Here is a 16,496-nt window from a genome sequence, read left to right on the forward strand (position 1 = left end):
TAGATTTCCTAAAGGCCCTTGGGAATCCCCAGGGATCTGCAGACTACACACTTTGAGAACTCCTGAACTAGACTGTAAAGCAAGTCTCAACAAATTGAAAGGAATAGGTACCAATAATACAGACCACAATCGCTGCCCCACAGTGTAGTTAAATTAAGACTCAATTACAAAAAAATATAAATGTCCCCTTACATTTGGAAATTTTAGAACATTTTAAACAATGCATTGGTCAAAGGAGAAATTATAACATAAACGAAAAGACATACTTAGAAGTGGAATAATAATAAAAATGCAACACGCCAAAACTGAGGTGCAGCAAAAGTGATACCTAAGGGAAATGTGTAGTCTTAAAATGCTTATATCAGAAAAAAGAAAGACTAAAAATTAATGACCTAAATACTAAAGTTAACAAGTTGAAAATAGCAACAGAATGAGCCCAACGAGCATAGAAAGAAGATAATAATATCGATAAAAAAATAAAGAAATAGAGGGGGGGAATTATATGAAGAATCAATAAACCAAAAAGTTGATTTTTTTTTTAAAGATACAAACATGCCTTTAAAATATCCTTTGAGGTAAATTGGCAATAGCAAGCAAACTGCTTTCCTGGGTTCTGTGAGCTGCTCTAGAAAATGACTGAACCTGAGGAAGGGGAAGTGGGAACCTCCAATTTGTAACCACACTGGACAAAAGTTGTGGGTGTCCCAGGAACTAACTACTTGTGATAGGCCTCTGACGGGACCGGGGCGGCGGGTGAGGTGCGGGGGTGGGAGGGCAGTATTGTGCCTCTGAGTCCTTAACCTGTGATGTCTGTGCTGACTCCGGTTCCTTTCAGAATTGAGTTGAATTGTAGGACATCCAGCTGGTGTCAGAGAATTGGTCAGTGTGGAGAAGAAACCCACGTACCTGTTATATGTGGGATTGAAGGAAAACAGTGTGTTTTTCCTAGACAGTCCCTTATTAAAAATCTCTTCCAGTATCTTCACTTAATGGTACCTTCTATTTCTTAGCACTCTGCCTGATAAATACAAGTGTTTTTCACCTTTGAACCTAACCCCTGGGTAAAGTATAATTCCTTACACCAAGGGCCTGCGTCAGTGAGCAATAGTAAGTTCAAACCTCCGTCTGAAAATTCTCAAGTGCACAGAAAGTACAACTTTCTCTACAACCCAACTTAATTTCGACTTTAGCCCTACTCCTCCAGGGTGGCAGGAACATAAGCTAACTCAGTTCAGGGTCACCCCTGACAATTAGAGCACCATTCATAAGTGTAAGAATAGGACACACTAGGAATTTGGGAGCCAAGAGGATAGCCTAACAGCCTCCACGGAGGAAAAAAGGACTGTCCGGGAACTGCCTGGAGAATGTGATGGGTGAGATGAAACAAAAACGATGAATGGAGGTAGCTGAGCAAAGAAAGAAAGAAAACCGCGTGCCTGGCACAGGGTAAGAGGCAAGAAATAGCAGGACGCCTAGGAGACTGCGAGCCATTCAATGTCGTTGGAGTACAAGGCTCAAGTCAGGGAGAGGGGGCAGATAAAACAGGAACCAGATCTTGAAGGGCTCCATTACATCGGGTGAAGGAGCTTGAACTTTATCTTAGAGGTCAGTGGTCCCCAACAGGGTGTGTGCACCACACCCCGCCCCCCCCCCCGCCGTGATATGATATGCACGAGAACCCTCCCTAGAATACAGGAAGAACATGTTAGACCTTTCATCTTGTACATTTAATCATTTTTTTCTGTGCATGGTTTATAATGTATATATGAGTGTCACAGGACATATATAATAAACAAAAAATATGTGTACCTTGAAGTTTCAGTTCAACCTCAGAATTCAACCATTCTCTGACCAAGTGGCCACTTTCATGTCATTTCTGACATCCTGCACCTCTGTAATCAGTGATCTTGTAAAAGTATAGATCATCATCCTATCTAGTCAGTGTAACAGCAACAATTACATAAATAAGGCAAGTGATTTGGTTTATTGTTAGTATTAGGATGTGTTCTCTAAAATGAGTGAGCATTCTCTTCCCATAAGCAGCCTGAGGTGACCTCTGAAAATGGTTTGCTACTCACTTGACCCAGAAAACCCCACAAAACCGTGCAAATCAAGAGGTTCAGCATAACATAAATGCTAGTAAATGTAAAAAATAATAATAATATAAAACAAAATGAGCAAGCATTCTAGATGTAATTTTGAATAAATTTTACTTATGTGTTTTATTAGCGGAAATTCTACCTGTTGGATCAATATGTATAAATGTATATTCATTATCGAGAGAGTAAAATGCTACAAAATTGATGATGACTGTGAAGCTAACAATTTTATATATAAAATCAGTTTAAAATTTTTAAATTGTGAAACAAATAGGAAAATAGACTGGCACATACTAGTAATATGAAGATTTAGAAAGAGTGCAGAAGCTGGGTAAATTTTTGAAGAATTCTATGTTCTTTTTGAGCCAACATATTTATAAAATTTATTGAATATTATAATGTGGAATAAAAGGCATTCTATTATATAATAATGATAATATTTGCAGAAGTTTCTGGTGTACTAGCCTGTAGTTAGAACACAAGATAACCAAGAAGAACTGTGTTAAAGTTTTAACTATTTAAATTCCATTTTGGCCATGAGACTTTCCAGAAAAGAATACCTACGTGGATCTTCTTCACATCTTTTTTTTTTTTTTTAATATATTTTATTGATTTTTTACAGAGAGGAAAGGAGAGGGACAGAGAGCTAGAAACATCGACGAGAGAGAAACATCGACCAGTTGCCTCCTACACACCCCCCACTGGGGATGTGCCCACAACCGATGTACATGCCCTTGGCCGGAATCAAACCTGGGACCCTTCAGTCTGCAGACCGACGCTCTATCCACTGAGCCAAACCGGTTTCGGCATTCTTCACATCTTGTAAGCATGAAATCACAGCACAGTGTCAACGTTGCCATTTCAAAATGTCACGCCTATGTCAAGTACCATAACTAGGTAAGGCTTCATATCTTACATGCAATATGCATTAAATATGTCATTCATTTCATGTGAATGAGGCTTGCATAGATTAACGATTTCTTTTTACTATTACACCTTAACTTATTAAGGTTACCCTGACAAATCCTTTATTCTTTAGGCTAAATTCTAAAAGTTGCCTGTGGTCAAATGGTTTGGTACCAGAACAAGAACCAGAAATCCAAGTCTCATTCCTGGCTCTCCTGTTGCACTGAGCACTTAATTTCTTCAATGCTCGCTCTTTCATTTACAAAGTGGGACTAATCATTTAGTCTGCAAAGTGCTTTCCTCAGGAGAGAGTCATAATTTGAGTGCAATTAACTGCTTCTAATTTTTTTAACATAAAATTCCACTTGATATTCACCTAATAGTAGAGACACAATGTCTCAAACTGTTTCATAAAAGTGATTTTTTTTTAAAGCCATCAATTCATTTTGAGGTAGCTTTATGGAATGGAGATTAAATTGGAACTAAGGCAGATAAAAATAATATTCTTTCACATTAGCCATCATAACAGCTTGACATTATCTTAATAGGAAGGTTGTGCAGCATGAGGAGGGTGGGGGGAGAGGTAAAACAACAAAAAGTCAATTCCTACATAACTCGCCACAGTTTCAATAACTCTTGGTATCCACTCCTCCTTGTAAGTTTTCTCAGAAAGCAACAGGCAGAAATATACACAGTCCCAGCATGAAAGTAATGAACTCATGACAAGAATACCACGGGACACAGTAAGAGATTCTACATTGGGGTGTTAGTGTCAGACTTGAATGTTGAAGACCAGGCTTGGGAACATACCTTAATGTAAACAGGCTAACGGGGAGACAGAACATTTGGGTCGACACTGGTTCCAAACAAGATGCTTTGGTTTGCTCATTGTCGAGCCCCTTCCCCCACCTCTTCAGAGTGCTTTTCAGGTTGTTCTTTGGAAGACCATGGAAACCGAGGGAGAAAAAGTAGTACATATAATCATCACCTCTCCTCACAGAGAAACAATGACTTTCATAGTACAGTAATTTTTTTAAATATATGTATATTTTTAATATATTTTTATTGATTTTTTACAGAGAGGAAGGGAGAGGGATAGAGAGCTAGAAACATCGATGAGAGAGAAACATCAACCAGCTGCCTCCTGCACACCCCCTACCGGGGATGTGCCCGCAACCAATGTACATGCCCTTAACCGGAATCGAACCTGGGACCTTTCAGTCCGCAGGCCGACGCTCTATCCACTGAGCCAAACCGGTTTTGGCTAAAATATATTTTTATTGATTTCAGAGAGGAAGGGAGAGGGACAGAGAGACAGAAACATCAATGATGAGAGAGAATCGTTGATTGGTTGCCTCCTGCACACCCCCCACTGGGGATCGAACCCGCAACCTGGACGTGTGCCCTTGACCAGAATTGAACCCAGGTCCCTTCAGTCTGCAGGCCAACACTCTATCCACTGAGCCAAACCAGCTAGGGCTATAGTACAATAATGTTTAATGTTATTCCCCTTCTATTTTAATGTGAGTCTGTAGTTTAAACAGATAGACTCATAAAATGATGATAGTCATAAAATCTTAAACTATGCCTGTAGTATCAGAAATGGATGAAGCTAGCGTTCAGAACACACCCGAGTAAAATTCTTCAGTCCCTGTGCAGGGTTTGAGGGGCCCTGGGTCATAGAATCATTTTATTTTTTAAAATTTTATTAAAGCACTAGAGGCCCGGTGCACAAAATTTGTGCACTCAGGGGAGGGGTCCCTTAGCCTGGCCTGCACCCTCTCACAGTCTGGGAGCCCTCAGGGGATGTCCAACTGATGGCCATCAGTCAGACATCTTTAGCTTTAGCGCTGCCACAGAGGCAGGAGAGGCTCCTGCCACTGCCTGCGCTCGCCAGCCGCGAGCCTGGCTCAGGGCTTCTGATGAGCGGTGCTCCCCCGTGGGAGTGCACTGACCAACAGGGGGCAGCTCCTGCATTGAGCATCTGCCCCCTGGTGGTCAGTGCGTGTCATAGCAGCTGGTAGTTCCACCATTCGGTTGATTTGCATATTAGCCTTTTATTATATAGGATAATATACAGGAAGATGCGTAAGTCCTAAATGTACAGATGGATAAATAATAATAATAAAAAGTGACCACATCTATGTAGTCAACAATCAAGTCAAGAAATAGTAATCCATGAAAAACTAATTCAGGGTAAAAATTGGTCAGAATAATGGTTAAGGTTGGGAGTTAATTGTCTGCGGGGAGGGGAGGCGGGGTGGGGGGGGGCGCACGTCTGCTGGGATGTTCAAAATGTTCCACATCTTGATCTTAATGATGGTTATCACGAGCATTTACATATTTAAATCCTGTACATTTAAGATTCATGCATTTTCTCTACTTACATTATAATTCAACAACATTTCTTAAAGGATTAGTTTTGCCTGTTTTTGAACTATATGTAAATGGAATCATATCACATGTGTTATTTTGTACCTTGCTCAACATTATGTGGTTGAATATAGTTGCAGTTCACTCATTTTTATTGCCAATAGTGTTCAATTAGATGAATATGCCACAGTTTATCCATTCTACTTTGGGGTTATATCCAGGTTGGGGCTAATATAAACAATATGTCTGTACATATATTTTGGTATATATGTGAGTACATTTCTACAAGGCATATATTTAGGAGTGAAACTGCTAGATCTTAAGATGTGTGTATGTTCAATTAGATATACTGCTAAACAGCTTTTTTTCCAATGTAGTCGTACCCATTTACATCTCCACCATCAATGTAGTGAGAATTCTCACTAGATCCACATCCTCAGCTATATGAGTATTGTCAATCTTGGTAATTTTAGTCATTCTGGTAGGAGTGTACAGTGAGTTTTATTGTTTTGGAGGGTGAGGGGAAAACCCAGTGGGCTGGAAAAATAGGTATCACATGTCACCTAGGCCAGAGGTCCTAGAGAAATGCCATTATACACTTGGGACAACTGGACAGACCCCTGAATGCGTCGTCACGCCAATGTGCCAAGATGAAATTCCTTCCTTAATGCTCCGGCACCTCGGTGAGGAGCTGGTAGCACAATGATAAAGGAGGAAGGAATTCACAGTGGAAAGATGCAGCTAAAACCTTGTCAGAGCATGATCCAGTGGACACCGGGAACATTAAAGGATGTTAAGCCAAGAAGTATTATGATCAGGTTTGCACCTTAGAAAAATCATCAGTGTGTTAAACAATGCTATCCTTGTCCCTTTACTGTGGCACTGTGTATACAAGAGCTCCATTACAATGTATAAACCTGGGGGCCATTTCTTTGAAGGGTCTTTGAGAGAGACTCATCCAGGCCTAGCTTTTTTATGTACCCACTGGGAAGCACAAACTAAAGAAAATGTGCACTGGAATGGAATTTGCTTTCCTCAGTTCAGAAAACGGAATTAGCAGTTGTAGTAGCAACGACCTCATCTTCTAATGAATTTACTCCAAATTCTGGATTAATCTTCACCACCCTATCTAAAAATTCCTGAGCTATGAAAAATGGGCACAGCAACATTCTTTTTTAAAAAAATATATTTTTATTGATTTCAGAGAGAGAGAGAGAAACATCAATGATGAGAGAGAACCATTGATCAGCTGCCTCCTGCACACCCCCTACTGGGGATCTAGCCTGCAACCTGGGCATATGCCCTTGATCGGATTCGAACCCGGGACCCTTCAGTACCCTCTGAGCCAAACAAGCTAGGGCCACAGCAACCTTCTTTGGTAAAATACTTCGGAAATGTCTCTGATTTGTTAAAAAATGTCAGGGAGGCATCCAGCAACGGCATCCTATAAAGCCATCACAAAGGTGCTGCTTTCACAATAGCCGTCCGTGGAATCCAGAGCAGTGGCCACAATTCCTGGTAGGACTGTCTTTTCCCCGCACCGTAGCCGACATTGGACAAGGAAACCGTCTACCTGATTGATTCAGGAAATCAAAGTAATAAAACTGCCAGCAACCGTGCGGCCAAGTGATTAGAAGAAGGCTGGCTGAAAACTTAAACACCCTTTTTACTCATTAGTCTCCAGCGGCCGAAGACAAACAGATAGCCAAATGAGCGTGATTGTAAGCGAAGCACTCGTGTCCTGTGGCTGCCGTGCTGGCCTGCTGAGAGGGAACGGGCTGATCAAAGCCAGTGCGTCGGCGGAGAACCGTGGGGTTGGTGCTGCTTGGGGAGCACACAGCCGGGATCCACGGCCCAGCCTGGTCCAGGAACAGGTGAATGCCGTAATTAATCCCGGCTTCAATTTGGAGGGAAGCAGGGACCCTACCTGCCCCGTCCACTAAGTTTACATGTTAATCTCCCGAGCTCTGGGGGAAAGTTTTAAATTGGCAGAAAGACTTTTTCTGCCCTTCCAAACGTGTAGAGAAGAAAGAGTGGGGAGGGGTTGCCGAGTTCCCTAACTTCAGGCTGTTAAGACGCCTCCCAGGAAAGCGGTTGATTGCCACCTTGCTTGGTTTGATGCATCTCAGCACACAGAGCAAAGGCTCTTCCAATGAGCCTCGCAGGTTTCTTTCTTTCCTTTTAAATATATTCCATTGATTTTTCACAGAGAGGAAGAGAGAGTTAGAAACATCGATGAGATAGAAAAGCATCAATCAGCTGCCTCCTGCACACCTCCCACTGGGGATGTGCCCGCAACCCAGGTACATGCCCTTGACCGGAATCGAACCTGGGACCCTTCAGTCCGCAGGCCGATGCTCTATCCACGGAGCCAAACCGGTTAGGGCAGCCTAGCAGGTTTCTTAATGCAAGAAAATACTCAGAGCCCTGGCTGGTTTGGCTCCGTGGATAGAGCGTCGGACTACGGACTGAAGGGTCCCGGGTTTGATTCTGGTCAAGGGCACATGCCTGGGTTGTAGGCTTTATCCCCAGTAGGGGGTGTGCAGGAGGCAGCTGATCAATGGTTCTCTCTCATCAATGTTTCCATCTCTCTCCCCCCCTCCCTTCCTCTCTGAAATCAGTAAAAATATAATTTTTTTAAAAAAAGAAAGAAAATACTCGGAGATGCAGGGAGCCTTACCCACAAACATAAACCATAAAAATCCCGGTATTTGGAATTGGAGCTGCTCTTGGGGGCAAACTCATTTAATCAGTGGGCTCTTGACTTGCTTAAAGCATGTCCAGGACTTTACATATTATTCCAGGTACAGAAAATGAATGGGCACGTGCCTTGTCCCTTCTTTGCACCCATTTCATACTTTTAAAAAAGCAATAAAATGTACAAGTGGAAATATCTGCATCAGCAATGGAAATTTCACACTGGAAACACTGACACTTTGTGCTAAAATCCAATGCTGAGTGAGCTGGGTAGCAAAATAAAGCCAAAGCATGGCAGGCAGTCCTTCTGAGAGAAGACAAGCATTTGTGGGGATAAAAGCAGGAGGTGGTCGAAGGCGCCCTCCGACACCCTCACACGGAATGGTAGAGGCCACCTTGTTGCAGAGGGCTGTTAGGAATTGTAACACCTGGGCACGCCCGCCTCTTGCACACCCTCAGAGATGGGCTGAGGCTCCGGTGGGACGCAAGCTAGCCATCCAGGTGTTAATGAGGTTTGGACTTAGGGTGGGTCTGCCTTGGGCCGGCCAGTGGTGTGTGGGTTCTTGACTTTATGCAGGAAAGATTTCACAATCCAAGTATATGAGTCCAAGTCATTTTGAAAGTATGTCTATTGAAGCTGGGGACAGTGAAGCAAAGGAAGGGCTTAGGGTAGAAGCAGCAACGGGGGAGAGCCTCGGGGGGCTGCTTTGGCTCCTGAGAGCCATAGAAAAAGGGGGCCTTAGGGGCAGGCTCAGGGAGTAAGCCCGGGATAAGGTGCTGCTGCCTGCTGCTCCCTGGTTCCTGAGGTCCCTTAGAGTTTAGAAAGAAGGCAGAGGTACAAGGTGTGGGTATGCTCTAGCGAGAGCCTTGAGGCTTTTTATCTTTGGCTGATGTGAATCCTAGGAGAGGCCTCAGGGGAGGGTCTTAACAATATTCATTCGCTTTTCCAAATGTGTTCTTCAATGTGTTGATGCATCAAAATGTACGAATAAAGGAGTCAGGAGCTTTGTGGTTCTTTTTATCTTCGAAGAAGGTCATCCAAAAGGGACCGGGACTGAGGCTGGCTGTAAATTGCTCAAATTGTTTGGCCTTGTTTAATTAATTTGTCTGTTTTCCTTATTTCACTTGTCAAGGAATTTCTTTAGCTTGTTACTATCCTGCCACACAAGCATGAAGCTGTAAAGGGTAAGGTCCTACAGCCGGTGTGACTCCGTGGCTGAGCATCAACCCATGAACCAAGAGGTCATTGGTTCAGTTCCCAGTCAGGACACATGCAGCCAGTGGATGTTTCTCTCTCATTGATATTTCTATCTCTCTATTCCTCTCCCTTCCTCTCTCTCTAAAATCAATAAAAACATTTTTTAAAAAAATACTGAGTTCCTTTTGCCCAGAGACCCTACACATTGATAGACATATGATTTCATTGGGTTGACTTCCCCCACTCCACTCTGCTCCTTCTGAAATGTCTTTACTGCCAGCTTCTTTTCCTCTTTATTTCATGTGGATTTGATGTCCTACTATTAAAAATTTGGTGAGGGACCTGTCTTAATCAGGTTGGGCTGCTATAACAAGATACCAGAGACTGGGTGGCTTAAGCCACAGAAATTTATTTCTCATAGTTCTGGATGCTGGGAAGTCCCAGATGAGAGCGCCAGCAGAATCGGTGTGTGGGGAGAGCCCTCATCCTAGTCTGCAGTGGCTGTCTTCTAGTTAATCGTCTCCACAGGAGGCAGAGAACAGAGACCAGAAGGCTCTCTCCTGTCTAATCGTATAAAGGTGCTAATCCCATCACGAGGGCTCCATCTTTGTGAGCTAATTACAGTACCTCCCCAAAGCCCCACCTCCAGATTAGAATCCCAACCTAGGAATTCGGTGGGGGTGAAGGGGGCACAAGCATGCAGTCCATAATAGAACCCATATCAATTCCTGACACCGTCCATCTTCTCTTTATTCAAAATCAACTGAACAAGACTGGACAGAATCCACTGAATCCATTGACAGAAAATCCAACCATTCTAGTTTTGTTGTTCAAAGCCTGTAGGGAGTCCCTGCCTCGTTGCCACCTATTGTACAACAAGGCTTGCAATGAATTCCACATGGTCATTCAGCTTGAGGTAAGGAACACGCTATAATGGAGAAACTTAGAAGCAGGAGAAGATGACTTGTTCTCGCATCTTCCCATCTTCCCAGAGAGAGGGATGCTAGAACCAGGTGCTGTGTGTGTTCCAGGGGAAGAATACATCCTCTGAGAGACAACAGCCTCTTAGAGTAAAATGGTGAGGAAGTAGCCTTGTCAGAATGTGAACAGAGAGACTATTTGGAGCCAGGGTGACTGCGTTTAGGTACCAGCTGTCAAACACCTGGGGATGCCAGGGGCCCTTAGGAAGTTGCAGCCCCTTTTGCTAGGAGAGGAAAGCCATCCTGGGATGCTAAGTTTGGGCACAATCTCTCCTGCTGGAAGGAGGGGAGACCCTAGTGCCTCCTGGCACGATGTATTGGCAACCCCAGGGTTAGCTCCCAAGGCCATTTTTGGATGATCCTACCTGAGGCACCAGACTCTTTGAATCATTCTTTAAAAGGTGTCAGTTATAACCTGCTAATGACCAGTGTGCATAATGACCGTGCTACAACCACCTGCCAGGTAAAGGAAATGTTTTGATTAATGAAAGGTTGTTTAGAAGGAAAGAGTTTCAATGGAGAACTTGTAAACATTCAGACACATCAGAATATTAAGTTAGAGGGGAAGGAAAAATGGAGATAGCCAATCAATCGAGGAAAATGATGAAGAGATATGAGAGAATACTATTTGAAATAAATTTAGTCACCAAATATTTATTGAACACCTGAGCTAAGTTCTGAGGAGGAGCTGATGAGCAAGACAGATGTGGTCCCTACTTGTCCTACAGACAAGTAAACAGCCCAGTAGATCTTAAAAAGCTAAAATAATAATTTTTATTTATTTTAAAAAATATGTTTTTATTGATTTGAGAGAGAGAGAGAAACATCGATCCTACACATGCCCCACTGGGGATCAAGCCTGCAACCTGGGCATGTGCCCTGACCAGGAATCAAACAAGTGACCTTTTGTTGCCTGGGACAACACTCAACCAACTGACCCACACTGGCCAAAGCAATAATAATTTTTAAAAATAGCTTTCTCCTGAATTATTTGCACTAACATTTTAATACTCTTCCAAGTTGCAATTCTGTTTACCTAAATGAACTTAAAAAAAAAAGAGCAGAAGCAATAATAATTTTTAAAGTAGAAAATAAAAGGGACTTACCTAATCTTTAAAAATAGTCAGAAAAGTTTTAGGCTGTATATTTTGTTCTAGACACATTTTAGGAAAAGACTTTCATACAAAAGCTTGTTTGGGGAGAATTTTTGAACTTTAAATATAAGAATCTTACGAGTGTCCTATAGAGTAACTATAAAGCAACATCTACCAAGCTTTGAAAGAAATGTTACAATTTAGTAGAAGGGCATTTTCAGAGATGCCAGAACTAAGAAAATATACCCCCTTTTTGAATAAGCTATTTCAAGGAGCAAGAGATGATTAAAAGAAAAATTACAAGCATAGGGAAATTGCAGCTGGAAGAGACTGGCAGTATGCACTGAAAACATTTCATTTGTAGGAATGGGTCTTGATAACCGGTGTAAATACAGTTATGCCAAAATGAAAATGGACATGAAGAGGCAACCTACAGCGTGAGAAATATGCGTTTCTGGTAAAATATGAAAGATGATCACTTTTATCACTGATTAGGGATATGCAACTTAAAAACACAAAGAAATATCACTTTCCAACCTATGATACTGATTTTTAAAACAATTTTAACAGAGGAACCAGCTTGATAGAGAAACCCACTGGCCAAAGTTGAGATAATTTTAACATCCAAAGAACAATGAGTGTAATTGATTGAAACATGCTACCTACAGAAAAATCTTAGCTATTGTAAATTGTGCTGCTATGAACATGGGGGTGCATACATTCTTTCTGATTGGTGTTTCGGGTTTCTTAGCATATATTCCTAGAAGTGGGGTCACTGGGTCAAATGGCAGTTCCATATTTAGTTTTTTGAGGAAACTCCATACTGTTTTCCATAATGGCTGTACCAGTCTGCATTCCCACCAGAAGTGTACTTGGGTTCCCTTTTCTCCACATCCTCGCCAGCACTTGTCATTTGTTGATTTATTGATGATAGCCATTCTGACAGGTGTGAGGTGATACCTCATTGTCATTTTAATTTGCATCTCTCTGATGATCAGTGACTTTGAGCATTTTTTCATATGTCTCTTGGCCATCTGTATGTTCTCTTTGGAGAAGTGTCTATTTGGATCCTTTTCCCATTTTTTAAATTGGATTGTTTGTCTTCCTTTTGTTAAGTTGTATGAGTTCTTTATATATTTTGGATATTAACCCTTTATCAGATATATCATTGCCAAATATGTTCTCCCATACAGTGGGCTCTCTTTTCGTCTTGTTGGTGGCTTCTTTTGCTATGAAGAAGCTTTTTATTTTGATATAGTCCCATTTGTTTATTTTCTCCTTGGTTTCCTTTGCCCTAGGGGCTTAATCACAAGGAACAACAGACTGTAATTATTGGAATCGAGAGTCTAGGTCAGTGGTCGGCAAACTCATTAGTCAACAGAGCGGCAAACCGCGGCTCGAGAGCCGCATGTGGCTAGCGAGCCGCAGTTTGCCGACCACTGCCCTAGGAGATGTATCTGTAAACATACTGCTATGACATATGTCTGAGATTTTGCTGCCTATGGTTTGTTCTAGGATTTTTATGGTTTCACGACTTACATTTAAGTCTTTTATCCATTTTGAGTTTATTCTTGTGTACGGTGTAAGTTGGTGGTCTAACTTCATTATTTTTTTGTATGTATCTGTCCAATTTTTCCAACACCACTTATTGAAGAGATTATCTTTAGTCCATTTTTTCATATGTCTCTTGGCCATTGTATGGGCACAATCTCTCCTGTCAAGTATTAATTGAGCGTAATGAGTTGAGTTGATTTCTGGGTTCTCTGCTCTGTTCCATTGATCAATATGCCTGTTCTTGTGCCAGTACGAGGCTGTTTTGATTACGGTGGCATTGTAGTATAATTTGAAATCTGATATTGTGATTCTTCAAACTTTCTTTTTCTTTCTCAAACTTGCTGCAGCTATTTGGGGTCTTTTGGAGTATTTGTTCTAGCTCTGTGAAATATGCCGTGGGTATTTTTTGTTTGCTGCGAGTTTTTTGTTCACTGCTTCTATTTCATCAGTTGTTATTGGCCTGTTCAGATTTTCTGATTCCTCCTGATTCAGTTTTGGGAGATTGTATTTCCTAGGCATTTGTCCATTTCAGCCAGGTTGTCCACCTTGTTGACATAGAGTTGTTCATGGTATTTTCTTACAATCCTTTGTATTTCTGTGGTGTCAGTGGTTATTTCACAACCTTTGTTTCTGATTTTATTTATCTGTGTCCTCTCTCTTTGTTTCTTGATGAGTCTGGCTACTGGTTCATTGATTTTGTTTATCTTTTCCAAAAACCAGCTCTTGTAATTCCATGTTTCTGGGAGCATGTCCATGCAGCATCCACTTACTCTGCCGCCATTTTTAATCTCCCCCTTTTTTAAATTACAAAAACAATAAAAACAAACACTCTGGTACATGTTTACATGCAGTTTGGGGTATACTGAAAACATTCCAGAAGGATAGATATCCAATTGTTAATAACGGTTCCCTGAGGAATAAAACTATGAAAGAAAGGGAGGGACAGATTTTCACTCTTTTTTTTTTTTTTTTTACAAGCATGGGTTGTTTTGATAATTGGAAAATTTTAGCTTAAAAAAAATACAGCTACAATGTCGACACCCCTCCCCCCCAAAAGGAAAATGTTATTCCTTGAAAATGTCCTTATTGAAATGGGGTTAGGGACTGGCATTCAACCCCAGGTAGATTCACAAAGAGAAGAAAATGGGAAGAAAAACAACTAAACACAACACCTTAGCACCATCTTAAACATTGGAGAGACACAGGATGGCCAAGATTGTCTTTGTCTGCCAGCTCAGAAGAATGAGGGGTTCAGGGTAAAAAAATTGTTAGAAAATAAAGTAATATTTCTTGCATGTCTGAATTTTGAGAATCATACGGTTAAACACTCTTCTCCTTTAATTCTCTTGTAATCCTATTATTTTGATTTTACAGTTGAGGAAAGAGCTTTTTATAAAAAATTTTTTTTATTGATTTCAGGGAGGAAGGGAGAGGGAGAGAGAGAAATAGAAACATTAACGATGGGAAAGAATCATTGACTGGTTGCCTCCTGCACGCCCCTTACTGGGGATCGAGCCTGTAACCCCGGGCATGTGCCCTTGACCGGAATCGAACCTGGGACCCTTCAGTCCACAGGCCGATGCTCTATCCACTGAGCCAAACCGGCCAGGGCGGAAAGGGCTTTCTAAGGTTAATTTTCCTGAAGTCACATAACTAGTACTAACAAAACTATAACTCAAATTTGAGTCTCCCTCACCCTGAAGTATGTGCTAGCTACTACTCTCTGCTGCTTGGAATAGGATTTGCCTTCTCCCTACCACCTGCATCCAATTTCTACTCCAAATCTTGCTAATTTAGGCAGCATGCCCTCCTCTAGAAAGGCACTATTGAGCACCCCCACCCCCAAGTTTAGGTGGCCCTCTTTAGGCCTCCCTAAGTTCCCTGACCCCATCTGTATCACAGACCATGTGTAGTCCATTGGACTCTGTGTACGCTTTTTCTCCTCTACTAGACTGTGAGCTCTTAGGGCAGCAATTAAGTATCGCCCCTGCCTGACACATTGTAGGTGCTTTAGTTCTGCAACAGAAGAATACTATTTATATTTGATTTCCTCACTAAACTCTGAACTTCATGAAGTTAAACCACACGTCTGGTTTTATGCACCATGAAATCACTGGAACCTAAAACATGCTTGGTACAGGCTAGGCTTTCAATAAATATTTTTCAATAAGTGAATAATTCTATAAGTAGTCTCCTCTATTTACTGTGTCTCTGAGTCACACCAGAGGGGGAAAAAATAGCAGCTGCTTGACATCCTTTCTCTTGTAATGATTTTTAGTATTTTACATTATTTCTACGCTTCAGCATTTTAAAATTCGTCATTTTCCCCCCGTTTTCATCCTCACACTCACATGTAACATGATCTCTACTATTTGAAAGTGTAAGATTTTTAGTCTGCCTTACATGTATCCTCCTATTGCAAACTGCTAGCGCTTCCTCTCAACCTCCCTCACTAACTGTCATGAGGGGAGTGGGAGTGGGACTTAGAACTGAGCAATTAACCTGCAATTTACAAGCTTGCTTTTCCCGGGGGATCATTGCAAAGTTACACGTTCCTGGATGTGACCCTCTCACGACAGAATCTCAACAAGTGGATTGATGACATATGACTACTACTAAAGATGTGGAATACTAGGAGGGTTAAAACAGTATTTGCTAGGCAAGGTTCTGATCTTTTAAAAAATATATGCTACAAGCTCTCATTAGAAAAAAACAAGAAAAAGATGTTCCAAATTACTTTCCAGGCAATTTGCCTGGATTAACAGTCCCACAGACAAAGAGGAGGACCAAACGCTCTTTCCTACCGCAGCCACAGCCCGCGCCCCTGTAGGCGGGGCCAACGGAGCCTCCCGCGCCCCCGAGGAGGAGGAGGGGGCGTGGCCAGGGCAGAGGAGCCTCCCGCGACCCCAGGGAAGGGGGCGGGGCACGGGGCGGGCCAGGCTTCGAGGGGCGGGGCCTCGCGGGCGAGGGGCAGGCTGGGAAGCGCCGCCATGTTGGCGTCGTCCGCGCCGTATTGTCATAAATAGAGCCGGTTATGTAGTGTTTTCACGACTCGGTTGGCTGCCTCGGCCGTGGTGAGTGGGAAAGTGAGCGCGCGAGCGACAGGCGACCAGAGGAAAGCGGACCCGAGGAGGGGGAAGAGCCAGGACGGGACTCCAGAGCGAGCGACACTCGCCGGTGAGGGAGACGCAGGAAGCGATGAAAGAGACGTCTGCGTAAGTAGTGGCGGGGGCGGCGGTTGGGGGTGAGGCGGCGAGGGGTGGGCTGAGGGGGGCGGCCCGGGACTCCGTTTGCTCTGCCCGGAGTTCACCCGGGGCGGGGGGGTCTCCTTCCCCGCCCGGGTCGGCCGGGGCACCTCCTCTCCACCCGGCGGCTCACCTGGCTATACCCCCTGCACGTTGCACGGACTCCGGGAGTCCCCGTCTGCCCTGGGCTGTCGCGCCCCCGAGGACGCCCCTTGGCGAGGATGCGGTGGGAGAGAGGCGAGTGCGTCGGTGGGGGGAATCGTTGGTCACTCTCCCGCCCCAGCAATGTCTGGACCGGTCTCTCCTCCCGCCTGCATTGGCGCAGATACCGTCCCCTGCGCCCCCCTCCC

General features: G+C 43.1%; 1 protein-coding gene across 7 annotated transcripts in view; it reads left to right on the forward strand.

Annotated features, from left to right (window-relative positions):
* Window positions 1-15,880: 15,880 nt before the first annotated feature.
* The window catches only part of PAPOLG (poly(A) polymerase gamma), a 40,314-nt gene continuing 39,698 nt past the window's right edge, over window positions 15,881-16,496 (forward strand). For all 7 annotated transcript variants that reach the window (XR_013814603.1, XM_079791567.1, XM_079791565.1 and 4 more), the window contains exon 1: window positions 15,881-16,116. Coding sequence is in view for 6 of the 7 variants with exons in the window: in XM_079791567.1 (XP_079647693.1) it covers window positions 16,100-16,116 (17 nt within the window). In the remaining variant the exon portion in view is untranslated. The remainder of the gene's footprint in view (window positions 16,117-16,496) is intronic.

Source organism: Cnephaeus nilssonii (genome assembly GCF_951640355.1).
Source record: "Cnephaeus nilssonii genome assembly, chromosome: 15".
In the NCBI taxonomy this organism is placed as follows: domain Eukaryota; kingdom Metazoa; phylum Chordata; class Mammalia; order Chiroptera; family Vespertilionidae; genus Cnephaeus; species Cnephaeus nilssonii.